General features: G+C 38.4%; 1 protein-coding gene across 1 annotated transcript in view; it reads right to left on the minus strand.

Moving 5' to 3' along the window:
- WDFY2 (WD repeat and FYVE domain containing 2) overlaps positions 1–15,265 on the minus strand; it is a 179,046-nt gene that overhangs the window by 34,934 nt on the left and 128,847 nt on the right. The window contains exon 5 of the mRNA XM_011988757.1: positions 8,119–8,269. Within this exon, the coding sequence (XP_011844147.1) occupies positions 8,119–8,269 (151 nt within the window). The remainder of the gene's footprint in view (positions 1–8,118; positions 8,270–15,265) is intronic.

Consider the following 15,265-nt stretch of genomic DNA (forward strand, 5'->3'; position numbering starts at 1 on the left):
TTGCTCCTAAATTAATAACATAAATCTATATATTTTAAAAATATCACCACATGTTGTTTTCTACAGCTAGAAGTGTTCATATGGAAAAATAAATAAGCAAAAAGAGCCAAGAATACTCTGAAAATAAGAACAATATGGTATGTGATAGGGAGGTTAGCCCTACCAGATATTAAAAAATGTTATAAAGTTTCTTTAATTAAAAGTGTGGTATTGGTGCATAAACAGACTGACAGAATACAAAGTTGCAAAATAAACCCAAAAGCACATTGAAATTTAGTAAATGTCTGATGAAGGTAGCTTTACAAATGAATAAGGAAAAGATGAATTTAAAAAAATGATGTTGGCACAAACTGGATAGCCATTTGGAAAAAGAAAATAGAATCTGTATTTCACAATGTATACCAGGACAGATTCCAAATGAATTAGGGATCTAAATGTAGAAAATGAAAACAGAAGCTTTAGATAGGAAAGTTTCTTTGTAACCTTGGAGTGGGAAAAGCTATGACTCAAAAACACAACAAATATTATGAGCAAAGCCAAAAGATAAACTGGAAAAAAATATTTGCAATTTATGTCACAAAGGGCCCAAATCTCTAATACAAAAAGAGCAATCAAGAAGAAAAAGATCCCAAACCTAATAGAAAAATGGGCAAAATTTGAATGGAGCTATTAATAGATAGTTCGAGAATAAATCAAAATGGTGCTGTGCAAAAAGAGTTAACACAGCAGCTCTGACTGTGATCCTCTGAAAGCCAGCTTATGAAGTTGGCATAGTGTCTGGGAATCTGGATTTTGGGAAGGTTCCCACCATTAACTGATAAGAGTGGTTCACTGTGCCTTAACTGTTCAAACATTGTGGCTTACACTGAATACCTGCTTTCCTTCTGGGAATCTAGAATTTTGGAATGTCCCAGGCAGACCTGCCTACATGACCAGTAAAAGCCCTAGGCATGGAGTCTCTAACAAGCTTCTCTGGTTGACAAAGCCTAGCAACCCTATTTCTAAAGATCTACCCAGAGATACACAGGCAAAAATACAAAATGACACATGCCCAAGGCTAGTCACTCCATGTTATTTTAATAGCTAAAGTTTGAAAATAACCCAAACGTCTATCAACAGGAGACTTACTGAATTAACTATGCTACATCCACACAATAGAATATTATGCAGCTGGGGGAAAAATGGAGATCTGTATACACAAACACCAGGATATATTATCAAGTGTGTGTGTGGGGGGGGGGGCAGCCAAGGCATATCAGAGTTTATAAGCTATACTACCTTTGTGTGAGAAACGGAGAGAAATACAAAAGTGTATATATGTATGTGTGTGCATTTGCATGTGTGCACTCATATTTAGAAAGGGAAGCACTAGAAGGATTAAGATCTAACAAAAGTGGCAAGGTGAGGGGACAGTGATGGGAATGAGACTTCTCCCCTGTCATAGCTCCTATTTTAGAATTTTGTAATATTTTTACGTATTAAAAGGTACATAAAATTTGTGACCAGGCACAGTGGCTCATGGGAGCCACTTTGGGAGGCCAAGAAGGGAGGATCACTTGAACCCAGGAATTTGAGACCAGCCTGGGCAACAAAGTGAGAACTCACCTCTACAAAAATTAAAATAATTAGCTGGGCATGGTGGCACATGCCTGTGATTCCAGCTACATGGGAGGCTGAGACAGGAGGATTGCCTGAGTCCAGGAAGTCGAAGCTGCAGTCAGCCATGTTCAAGCCACTACACTCCAGCTTGGGTGACACAGTGAGACTCTGTCTTAAAAAAAAAAAAAGAAAAAAAGAATATATATATGTAATATATATATACATATATATCTCAAATATATTTTTTTAAAATCCCCCAAATTGAAAACAAAGTAAAATGAATGAACCTAACTATCAAATTGGTGACATAATCACATAATTAGAACGATTTCAAGTGCCTTTAAAACACAACATTTTCAATGTTTCAGTGTCTCATTTTGTTGTCCAGGCTGGTCTCAAACTCCTAGGCTCAAGTGATCCTTCCACCTTGGCCTCCCAAAGTGCTGGGATTACAGGTGTGAGCCACCGTGCCTGAGCAAAAATTTTATGTATTTTTTAATATGTAAAAATATTACAGGATTCCAAAATGGGAACTATGACAAGGGGGAAGTCTCACCTCCATCACTGGTAGAATATATTCTAAGGACAAAGAGAGTTGCAAAGAAATCTAAAATCTCATTCAGTAGTCTTATTGTTATTTAGTATTGCTCATTATTTTGGAACCATTTAAATAAAACGTAGGATAAAGCAAACGAGGAACTACGCCAGTGTTTTAACAACCAAGATTTTCAGCCTCAGATAAAAGAATCAAGTACAAAAACCAAAAAGTAAAAATCCCGTAATGTTAAATTTGAATAAGAAATATTATATTAACTGATGATTTATTCTCTTTTAAAAAATACACACACATTTATATATACTTCTCAGCTATCTCTGAATATTGTTCCTCACTAAAAAAATGGCTGATTCCAGGATTGGGATAGGAAAAGTACAAGATGAACTTGAGACATGTTGAGTCAGAAGGCAAGGAAGCTACCCAAGGCTAAGTGGGCTTATTTCAGACACGGTGGTAAGGGATGAACAGGTAGAGTACAGAGGCTACTTAGAGCAGTAAAACTATTCCATATGATGCTACAATTACCATTGTAATTGTAGCTTGTCTTTATATATTTGTCCAAATCCACAGAACGCACAACACCAAGAGTGAACCCTAAACTATGGACTTCGGGTGACAATGACGTGCCAGTGTAGGTTCACTGACTGTAACAAGCGTACTACTCTGGTGGGGGATGCTGGTAATGGGGAGGCCGTGCATGTTGAGCTCATGAGGCACATAGGCAATCTCTATACTTTCTGCTCAATTTTGCTGTGAACCTAAAATTGCTCTAAAAAATAGTCTTTAAAACATAAAAATTGGGCTGGGTGCGATGGCTCATGCCTGTAATCCCAGCACTTTGGGAGGCCGAGGCGGGCGGATCATGAGGTCACGAGTTCAAGATCAGCGTGGCCAACATAGTGAAACCCCGTCTCTACTAAAAATACAAAAAATTAGCTGGGTGTGGTGGTCGGCGCCTGTAATTTCAGCTACTCGGGAGGTTGATGCAGGAGAATCGCTTGAATCCAGGAGGCAGAGGTTGCAGTGAGCTGAGATCGTGCCATTGCACTCCAGCCTGGATGACAATAGTGAAACTCCATCTCAAAAAAAAAAAAAAAAAAATTTTAAAAAGACATTGGAGCCCATTTAATGGACCTGTTACTGGCCAAAGATAGAATAACTGGAACATAAAATAAAAAGATGGCAGTTTATTGAAATATACTGAACATATTATTATTTAAAAACAACCAATCAACCTAAGATTTCGTAATAGTGCTCAAAAAGAAAAAAAAAAAGATTCCTATTAAAAGTAAACAGGGCACCAAATTTGTACTCTGAAAATTAGGACTAAAAAGAAAGATATAAGAATTTATCTTGCTTTTCCTATAATAATTGTATTTCAGGGTAACCAAATAGCCCTAGTTAGTGAGGGGGGGAAGTTATGCTTTAGAAGTATTCCAACAAATACATGGGAAAAATACGATAGGATTAGAAAATCACCATTTTGCAACCTTAACGAAAAAGTGTTCCGGCAAAGCTCAACAATAGATGAAACCATTAAAAGGCTGGTATGGAGGACGGCGCTGCAGGGATCCGGCTGTCACCACCTGAACTGCCGATCAATCTCAGCATAACTGAAAGGGCGACAATGCAATGCCATGTGCCTTATAATGGGAACCTCTATGAAGCACGCTTGGTGAGAACCAAATGCTCTCACTAAAAGGCTGAATCTGAATGAAATCAAGATTATAGGGCAGTTTTTCAGTTTACTGAAAATATGTGAGGAAGGTACGTACAGGAGCAAGTTAAATGACATCAATTTAGAATGTGGGGCTGTGTGCAGGAGAACTGATTCAGTACCTTCAACGAGGCAGTGGCATTAAAAAAAGTGAAGGGGGCACTGCTCTGGATGAAGAAAGATTTAGAAGATGTGACAACCACATGCAATGTGTGGATCTTGTCCAGATCCAATTTCCAACAAACCTACTGCACAAAAATCATTTTCAAAATAATCAGTGAAATCTGAAATTCAACAATATCAAGGAGATCAAAGATTGTTAATTTTTAGATGTAACAATAGCATTGTGATTACCGAAAAAGTAACCCATATATTTTCAGTGAAGTATATAAGGATAAAATGATATAAGGTCTAGAATTTGCTTTAAAATACTCCAGCAAAAACTGAGAGAAAGCAAAAAGGGATAGAAGAACCAACAGTGGATGTGAATGACTGGCATTAAGTATGATAGGAAGAAACTGACATAATCTTAACAGCTTTTCAGAACTCTTCACCTGAACAGAAATAAATCTAAGAGATTACATTAGGTGGGAAACATTCCACTACACATGGTGACATTTTGGAAATATCTCTGACATGAACAAAATCCTAAAATAGAGTATTTGAATTATTTTTGTGAAAACATGAAAAATATGATAAAAACATGGTCAAATAACAAGACACTGACAAATGACGTTGGATAAAGTATTCACAAATTTAAAGACTAACAAGTGAAGTGGGGAAGGAACACATTTCTATTTACTATCATCTACCTTCCATGGGGCGTTTGGGAAGTAACCCTATTCTGCTGTACCCAGTTGTGCAGAGGGCTGGCTGAAAAATTATAATCCCCAAATTCTAATCCTGGTTCTGCTAGCCAACAGTCACGTGACCTTGAGCAAGTCACCTACTCTCTGAGCCTTGGTTTCTACACTGTGAAAACTGAGAATTAGGTCTTTTGTTTTTACTTCACATTATTGTTTTGACAGTGAACAAAGTAATATGTAAAAGCTTGAAAATCTAAGATATTTTCAGGGCCTGCAAATCTAAGATATTTCTTTCTTTATCCTTTTCCTTTCCTCTCCTTCTCTATTATTATTGTCATTCTTGTTGTTCCTATTACAGGTAATTTATATTTGAAGTTTCAGATCTTCAGTCAAAACAATCGAAAAATTTGAGGTTACTCATAAATTGACAATTCAATTTATGAACCAGTCTCTTTGTCTTCCTTTATTTTTCTACTTGAATTTTGGTCATTTTCATTGCATATTTACTTCTCCACTAAGATGCCTGAAAGAAGAGGAATAAAGGCTGAATTCAATCTGATTTAGTCTGTCACTTGTTGCCTTGGCTGAATGACTGTTTGAGGTGGTGATAGAAGAGAATGAGTTCATCTGTGGAGGTCTCTTATCAACCATTAGCTGTCTACTATGAAGATAAATAGGATTAATGATATTATTCATAATATTTTATGTTGATTCATCAGATCTTCCTCCTCCCTTCATCACTAAAACAAACAATGACAAAACCAAAACCCCTGTAAGTGTGGAGGGTGACAAAAAGAAGGAAGAGAGGGGAGGTGGTGGGAGGTTCTCAGAAGGAAATGTTTTTAAAAGCTAAATTTAAATGTGAACCCCTAATACTGTATGGCTTGCCTATTAATCTATCAGCCAGCTCCCAGAAAAAACTTCTAGCCTTAGAAAAGTCACATGGTTCTTGGCTGAGACCCTCTGGCAAAAGCACAGAGCTGTCATGCCATCAGTGTTTAGCAATGGAAAAATACTCAAGAGCAAAGGTTGAAACCATGGCTCCAAAATCATAGTTGGCAAGGCAGAGCTGGCAGAGGTCAGGGAATCTTCTGGGAGGGCCTGTCTGTAGTACTGCACCTCTCCACCACCTGAACAGTGAGGCTGGCTGGATGGAACTGAAACCAGAGACTCTCACACACACAGGCTTCTCATACCCAACCACACGACTTTCTGCTTGGTAAACCACATGATGTGGGAAAAGGGAATAGTCACCAAATGAGGATGACTCCTGGAGATGCCCGAAGGGAGAAGCTGTGGTGGTTATAATCCTACATCAAAGACTACATCAGTCAGGGAAAGTTGGACACTATCTATTTGTTTTTTATTTTCAAATAGTTTAAAAAGTTAGCTTCCTGAGGGCAAGATCTGTATTTTTTTTCCATACTTGCTGGGCTTGGCTAAGTGATACAGAAACCAGAATAAGATCAAATTATATTGAGGCCATTAGTTCCTTTTTGAAGGAGCAATGCAGTACAATGGGAAAAAAATAGGAGTCCAAGGCAGAAGGTCTGGATTCTTGTGAGGATTTTCCTACTTACTAGCTGGGTGGCCTCAGATAAGACACAGGACTCTTTCTGGGCTTCAGCCAGCTCATCTGTAAAATGAAGGTAGTATAGACTGAATTCTAAAAAAGTATTTAATTGACAAAGATTGTATATATTCAAAATGTTGAATGTGATGATGTGATATACATATACACTGTGTAATAATCATGGTCAAATTGATTAACACATCCATCACCACCCAGTTACAGTGTGTGTGTGTGTGTGTGTGTGTGTGTGTGTGTGTGTAAGAAACAGAGAGAAAGAGATAAGGAAGACAGAATGATTATGTCTCCCCCAAATTCATATGTTAAAACCTAATTCCCAATGTGATGGTGTTTGGAGATGAATCCTCATGAACGGGATTAGTGCCCTTATAAAAAAAGGCCACAGAAAGGTCCTCTGCCCTTTCACCATGTGAGGACACAGCAAGATGTTGTCTATGAAGCAGGAAGCAAGCGCCCTCACCAGACACTGAACCTGCTGGTGCCTTGATCTGAGAATTCCCAGCCTCCAGAATTGTGAGCAATAAATTGCTGGTGTTTAAAGGATACCCAGTTTACAGTAATTTATGATAGCAGCCCAAATGGACGAAGACAGAGGGTTGGACTAGGTGATCTCTAAGTGTCCTTCCAGCTCTAACACTAAGACGTCATTTATGTATTGGCAAGAGAGTTCATGTATTTCAACTTACGTATTATGCTCATCTGAATTGGCTTTTAGAAAGTAAAGTTTGGCGTTTTCTTTTATTAACCGGTAGTACTACCCTCTCAAAGATGAGCTGATCCTGCCTGCCATTCCTTATCATCCTTGCCTTTGGTCTTCTCAGCAACTTGCTACTTTTACAACTTTCCACAATGGTCATTCTTAGTTTCTTCACCTTGCTCTTCTAGTGAGAAAAATAAGAGTGATATTAGCCTATATATACACAAAAATATACCTTTGAATGCCACACAGTTTCACAGAAACAGCAATGTACTTTGTCAGATGTTGAGAATCACTGAATAGGCATTTTATAAATATGGAGATGAAATTAGAAAGCAGGACTTACTGTTTCTTCCTGCTTTCCCTGACTAGTGGCCTGTTTCTACCTACTTCTTAATTTGTCAGAAGATAAAGAGACCATATGCTTTTAAAACTAAGAACCCAGGGTCCTTTACTCCCTACAGTGGTAGCCGCATCCACACGTGCTACACACTAGTCATTACTGTGCTTGCTGGAGCCTAGTTGGGCAGATGTGAGCATTACCCAGCATCAGCAAGGATTCACCATGAGCATGAGGACCCTGGCAATTTGGGAAACAAAAATATCACTCTACATATCCTGAAAATGTCTCATTCCTGGAACAAAGCTTTTAACATCACCATGTAGATACCAGCTCACCCACTCTGGTCCTAGCTTGGTAACCTGGCAATAACTATTTAAAACTGAACAGGAATCCTGTGGTTCTTTTCCCAGGCACCAATAGGAATGTTCACAACCTTGGTATCTATGTGTAAATTACTTCTGTACGAAGAGCAAAGATTACATTTTGGTGATGATTTCATCTTCATGTACCATAATTATTTCTGACAGCTGAGGTTCATGAATCTGCACTGTGTTCTGTCTAGATGTCAGACCTTGTGTTACAGTAGACTCACAAATGGCTCAGCAGTCTATTATTTCAGGTCAAGTGATCGCGCTTCACTCTACTTACATGGGAACTCTTGATGATTTGTGCCTTAGGAAATTCTATGAGCATTGTAATCTATACTGGGCAACTCAGTCATTAACAAAACTTTCAAGTTGCACACATCCCAAAATTTCATGAATCAGAGTTAAGTTCCTACTAAGAGATTTTTGTCCAGCAAAGGATACTGCAGACCTGAGGCCACGGCACTGGTACGATAACCTCCCAGGCGCTGCCCACTCTCAGAGCAGTGCCAGGCAAATTGCTTGTCCTGTCCTGTGCTCAGCACCCACTCCAGCTCCAGGACAAACAGGATCATCGTCACTCTGCTCTGATGCGCTGAAAACCAAGAGAAAAGAAAACAACCTATAAAGCATCCTAAGGAGGCTGGAAGAACACGGCCCACAGAGATTCACCATTCTCTTCTTCTCTCCACCCCAGAATAAGCTGAACGGCAGAACCATTTTAAGGACAAGGTAGAACAGTGGTTCTCGTCGGGGGTGGGGGTATTCCCCTGTAGACTGGTGTGTCTGAGTGTTTTTGGTGATTAAAATAAAACTATCCATCTCTTCCCAATGTTCCCCCTCTGCCCCATTTGTGCCAACACAAGGATTATTGCCACACATAGCTCCTGTTACCAAAGGGCCTGGGCCACTTCCTCAGACAAGCTAGGGCTGCTGGACTGGAGAGAGCCACATCCAGTGTGACCACAAAACACAATAGGAGCGATGTTCATATATATCACTACCATCAGTTTATGTGCACTTATAAAAAAACTGGAGCATACCGTTATTCTTTTAATGAAGTCTGTCTTATAAAGTCATACAAAAGTTCTAGATGAACACTTTCTTTCAGAAATTAAATGCATGGAAGGAGGACAGAATTATTCCTAAGAACCATATAGAAGAAAGTGAAGTATCCCTTATGCCAAAGTGTGTGTGTTTGTACAAATGATAATAAGAGCAAATTTTCTAGAGTTGTTAATAAACAAGAGTAACATGATCACAGTTACCACATCACACAATTCCAGAATTAGAAGAGGCTATTCATATCAGTTAACCCATCTCCCTATTTTACACATGGGAAAAGTGAGGCACAATGAGGTGGAGTAGCTTGACTGAGGTCTTAGAGCTTCTCAGTTACCGAATGAAATCAGGTGGAAGGATTTTTGCCTTATTATATATTCCAGGCAGTAAGGTGGAGGGCATCTGCAGTCACTGAACAGAGCTGACTGGAATGAACAAAGACTGACATCCTGCAACCTGGACCTCCCCGGGCCCTGCTCCCAAGGGCTGGCAGTCTGACGGGGCATGAACACACTCATCATGACTGTGGTGAGGTCACAGAGAAGACACTGGTTTCACATTTTGATCATGAACACAGAGTTAGACAGTATGGATGGACAAATGCGACTCTGCTGACAATAATATCATCTGCCAATTTTTGAATGTCTAACAAGTGCCAGGCACTTAAATACATTCTCTAGCTTAATCATTGTAATGACCCTGCAAAGTGGATGATTTCATCATTTTACAACAAATACAACCTTAGCAAGATGGCCCCTTGGGATTGCTACCATACAATACAGTCAGAACCAGAGTGAACAGCCACAGGGCAGTCATTCAACAAATGCCTGATGTTTTAAGAGCTGGTATTTGAAGCTTGGAGAATCTAAGGGAGTAGGGAAGCAGTGACACTGTGATGTCTACAACACACATCTGCTTTCAGGGTACCAGCCACCATCAAGATCAAAACACAGGCTTTAACTAAAAGATGTGTCTTCTTGGAGAAACTCGTGAAGATCTTTTTATGTCTCTATCATCAAATGTTCAATTCAAGTTCTATCAGTGAGGGAATAAAAAGTGAACTCTCTAATGAGTTCAAGTATACTCAAGTCTATTTCAAGCAGAAAGTGGCCCCTAGCACCTCACCCCTCTTTTCACTGAGGGGGCCTTTAGCCTTCTATCTATCATATTCGAGTCCAAGGGGATGACAGTAGCCCTAGATGATAAGGGACTTTAGCCCTCTGAGCGGCCTTCCTGTGCCAGAGAAGGCAGAGGCTAGAAATGTTAAGTGGCTTGCTCAAAGCTACAAAACCAACGAATGACAAAGATAGAATAAAAATCCTGTTCTCCCTGATGTCAAAGTTGGTCCACTCTCTCAGTGTCAGGCTACCTATGATTACCAGAAAACAAAAACGAACAAAAAAACCCCAAAACTCAGATCACATACTTTTGTTTAAGGTGAAAAAGATTCTTTTATTGAAAAAAAATTCAAAGATAGATAACTTATCACTAAGCTTCAGAAACTCCTAAGAAAAACGTGGGTTTGAATAGGAGTGGTGAGAGGGACCTCTTCCTTGCCTTGATCCTGATCTTAGAGGGAAAGCATCTCTTTTATCACCATTAAGGACGATGTTAGCTGCAGGGTTTCTGTAGATATTTCTTTATTGAAGAAGCTCCCCTCTAGTCCAAGTTTGCTGAGAATATTTTATAATGAACTGGATTTTACCAAATGCTTTGCCACATTAAATTAACAATATGATTTTTCTTCTTTAACCTGTTGACGTAATGGATTACACTGATTTTTGAATGCTGAACCTGCTTTGCCTATCTGGAATAAATCCCACTAGGTCATGCTGTGTAATTCTTTTTATATATGGTTGGGGTCAATTTGCTAGTTTTTTTTTTTTTTTTTTTTTTTAAGGAGACATACTGGTCTGCAGTTTTCTTTCTTGTAATGTCTTTGGTTTTGGGATCATTTATTGATTTTTAAAATTCTGTATTGAGGTAAAATTCACATAACACAAAATTCACCACTTTAAACATTTTAGAGTATGTAATTCACTGGTTATTAGTTACTCACAATGTCGTGCATCATCACTATTATCTATTTCCAGAACATTTCCATCATCCCAAAATGAAACTCTATATCCCCAACTCCCACTTCCCTCATCCTTGGAAAACACTAATCTATTATCTTTCTCTATGAATTACCTCTTATTCCTGACACTTCATATAAGTGTAATCATACAACACGTGGCCTTTTGTGTGTGGCTTTTTTCTCTTAGCATAAGTTTCCAAGGTTCAACCATTTTGTAGCCTGTACTTCATTCCTAAATGGCTAAATAAGTCAATGCATATATATATACCACATTTTGTTTATCCATTCATCACTGATGGACATTGAGGTTACTTCCATTTTTTTGGCCATTATGAATAACGTTGTTATGAAGAGATATGTATGAGTTTTTGTGTGAATACTGTCATGCTCCACCTAACGATGCTTCAGTCAACTGTGGCACCATAAGAGTATAATGCAGCTGAAAGGGCGTGGCTGTTCTAGCACAATGCGTTACTCACCTATCTGTGGTGATCCTGGTGAAAACAAACCTATTGTGCTGCCAGTCATATAAAAGTATAGCACCTGCAATAATGTTACTTGATAATGATACTAAATGACCATGTTACTGGTTTATGTATTTACCATACTATACTTTTAAAATCAGCATTTTAGAGTGTACTCCTTCTTTTTATATATATTTTTAAAATGTTAACTGTAAAACAGCCTCATGCAGGTCCCACAGGAGGTATCCAGAAGAAGGCATTGTTGTGATAGGAGGTGACAGCTCCATGGGTGTTATGCCCCCTGAAGACCTTCCAGTGGGACGAGCTGTGGAGGTGGAAGACAGTGATATTGATGATTCTCACCCTAAGTAGGCCTAGGCTAATGAGTGTGTTTGTGTCTTAGCTTTTAACAAAAATGTTTAAAAAATAAAACAAATATTAAAAATTTAAAAAACAAAAAACCTAGAGAATAAAGGTATGAAGAAAAAATATTTTGTACAGTTGTGTTTGTGTTTTAAGCTCTGTTATTACAAAAAAGCTGAAAAGTTGAAAAGATTAAAAAGTTTATAAAGTAAAAATAGAGTTCACTAGGTTTATTATTGAAAAAACATTTTTAAGCAAATGTAGTGTAGCCTAAGTGTACAATGTTTATGAAGTCTACAGCAGTGTACAGTAATGTCCAAGGCCTTCACATTCACTCACTACTCACTCACTGACTCACAGAGAGCAATTTCCAGTTCTCCAAGCTCCATTCATGGTAAGTGCCCTATCCAGGCAAACCATACCATTTTTTAAATCTTTTGCATCAAATTTTTACTGCACCTTTTCTATTTTTAGATATGTTTATTGTAACAAATACCATTGTGCTACAACTGCCTACAGTATTCATAACAGTAACATGCTGTACAGGTGTGCAAGCCTAGGGAGCAACAGGTTATACCCTCTAGCCCAGGCATGTAGCAGGCAATCCCATCTAGGGGTGTAAGTACACTCTCTCATGTTCACACAGCATTGAAATCGCCTAGCAATGCATTTCTCAGAATGTGTCACCGTCATTAAGCAACACATGACTATGCTTTCAGTTCTCTTGGGTACCTAACTAGAAGTAAAAATGTTGTGTCACAAGGTAACTTTATATTTAACTCTTTGAGGAACTGCCAAACTGTTTTTCAAAGTGGCTACACCATTTTACATTCCCACCCACAGTGTTCCAGGCCTGGGTGCGGTGGCTCACGCCTGTAATCCCAGCACTTTGGGAGGCTGAGGCAGGTGGATCACCTGAGGTCAGAAGTTCAAGACTAGCCTGGCCAACACGGTGAAACCCTGTCTCTACTAAAAAATACAAAAATTAGCCAGGCATCAGTGGCGAGCACTTGTAATTCCGGCTACTTAAAAGACTGAGGCAGGAGAATCACTTGAACCCGGGAGGCAGAGGTTGTAGCAAGCCGATATCACGCCACTGCACTCCAGCCGGGGCGACAAGAACGAAACTCTGTATCAAAAAACAAAACAAAACAAAACAAAAAAACAAAAACAAAAAGAGGGTTCTAATTTCTCCACATTCTTGTCAACACTGCTTTCTTTTTTTTTTTTTGAAAGGAATTAATATTTATTGGACCATTAAACTATGTTTCAGATACTTCACTAAGTAATCCACATATGTAATCTTTTAATATTTTTATTGTATTAAAATATACACAACAAAAAATTTACAACTGAAACCATTTTAAGCATACCATTCTGTGGCATTAAGTACATTCACACTGTTGTGTAACCATCACCACCTTTCACTCTCTAGAACTTTCTCATCTTCCCAAACTGAAACTCTTTACCCACTAACTCGCCATTTCCCCCTCTCCTGGCCCTTGGCAATCACCATTCTCCTTTCTGTCTCTATGAATTTGATTACAATAAGTACCTCATTTATAAGGGAAATCTTTCAGTATTTCTTCTTTTTTTTTTTTTTTTGACATGGAATCTTGCTCTGTCACCCAGGCTGCAGTGCAATGGCACAATCTCAGCTCACTGCAACCTCCACCTCCCGGGTTCAAGCGATTCTCTTGCCTCAGCCTCCCAAGTAGCTGGGATGATATGCGCACACCACCACGCCCAGCTAATTTTTGTATTTTTAGTAGAGAGGAGGTTTCACCATGTTGGCCAGGCTGGTCTCAAACTCCTGGCCTCAGGTGATCCATCAGCCTTGGCCTCCTAAAGTGCTGGATTATAGGTGTGAGCCACTACACCTGGCCTTGTCCTTTTTTGATTGGCTTATTTCACTATGTCTTCAAGGTTCATTTGCATGTGTCAGGACTTCCTTCCTTTTTAAGGCTGAATAATATTCCACTGTATGTGTACACCAAACTTGTTTATACATGCATCTGTTGATGGGCATTTAGGTTGCCTCCACCTTTGGGCTAGTGTAAATAATGTTGCTATGAACATGGGTGTACATATATCTGCTTGAGCCTCTGCTTTCATTTCTTCTGGGCATATACCACTAATTAAATTTTGAATGTTAATCCAACACTGTATTACTAAGAAAAACTTCACTTGATCATAATGTGTTATCTTTTTTATATATTGCTGAATTTCAACCACTGAAATTTTGTTTAGATTTTTTGTACCCATTATCATAAAGAATGATGGCCTATAGTTTTCCTTACTTGTATCATTTTGGTCTAGTTTTAACAAGAGGTAATGTTGATCTCAGAATGGGTTGGAAAGTCTTTCACTTGTGCAACTTCTGAAAGAGTCTGTGTAAAGCTTGCAATGCCTCTTCTTTTGATGTTTCATAAAATTCATCAGTAAAGGCACGTGGGCCTAGAGCTTTCTTTGTGGGAAGGTTTTAACTATACATTAAATTCAATTTCATTAGTAGACATAGAACTATTAGGATTATCCATGTCTTTTTAGTAATCTTCACAATTTGTATCTTTCAAAGATTTTTAAAATTTGTTTTCAAATTTACTAGCATAAAGTTGTTCATAATATTACTTATTATCCTTTAAATATACCTAGTCTCTGTAGCAATGTCACTTCACTCATTCCTGATATTGATAATTTGCATTTTCTCTTTTTTTTTTTTCCCTGTTAACTCTGGCTAAAGATTTATAAATTTTATTGAGCTTATCAAAAAACTAGCTTTGGGATTTCACTGACTTTTCTCTATTTTCTGTTTTCTATTTCGTGAACTTCTACTGATCTTTCCTTTCTTCTGCTTAGCTTAGGTCTCCTTTGTTCTTCTTTCTCTGGTATTCTAACATCAAAGTCAAAGTCACTGATTTCAGTCCTTTCTTGTTTTCTAATATAGATGTTTAGTTCTGTAAATTTCTCCTTAAATAATGCTATGGCATCATACCATAAATTCTGGTATATTGTGTTTTCATTTTTTTTTTATTATTATTATACTTTAAGTTCTAGGGTACATGTGCACAATGTGCAGGTTTGTTACGTATGTATACTTGTGCCAGGTTGGTGTGCTGCACCCATTAACTTGTCATTTATATTAGGTATTTCTCCTAATGTTATCGCTCCCCACTCCCCGCACCCATGACAGGTCCTGGTGTGTGATGTTCCCCAACCTGTGTCCAAGTGTTCTCATTTTCAGTTCCCACCTATGAGTGAGAACATGTGGTGCTTGGTTTTCTGTCTTGCGATAGTTTGCTCAGAATGATGGTTTCCAGCTGCATCCATGTCTCTACAAAGGACATGAACTCATCCTTTTTTATGGTTGCATAGTATTTCATAGTGTACATGTGCCACATTTTCTTAATTCAGTCTATCATTGATGGACATTTGGGTTGGTTCCAAGTCTTTGCTATTGTGAATAGTGCTGCAATAAACATACACATGCATGTGTCTTTATAGCAGCATGATTTATAATCCTTTTGATATATACCCAGTAATGGGATGGCTGGGTCAAATGGTATTTCTAGTTCTAGATCCTTGAGGAATCGCCACACTGTCTTCCACAATGGTTGAACTAGTT

This window comes from Mandrillus leucophaeus, unplaced genomic scaffold (assembly GCF_000951045.1).
Source record: "Mandrillus leucophaeus isolate KB7577 unplaced genomic scaffold, Mleu.le_1.0 Scaffold338, whole genome shotgun sequence".
NCBI lineage: Eukaryota > Metazoa > Chordata > Mammalia > Primates > Cercopithecidae > Mandrillus > Mandrillus leucophaeus.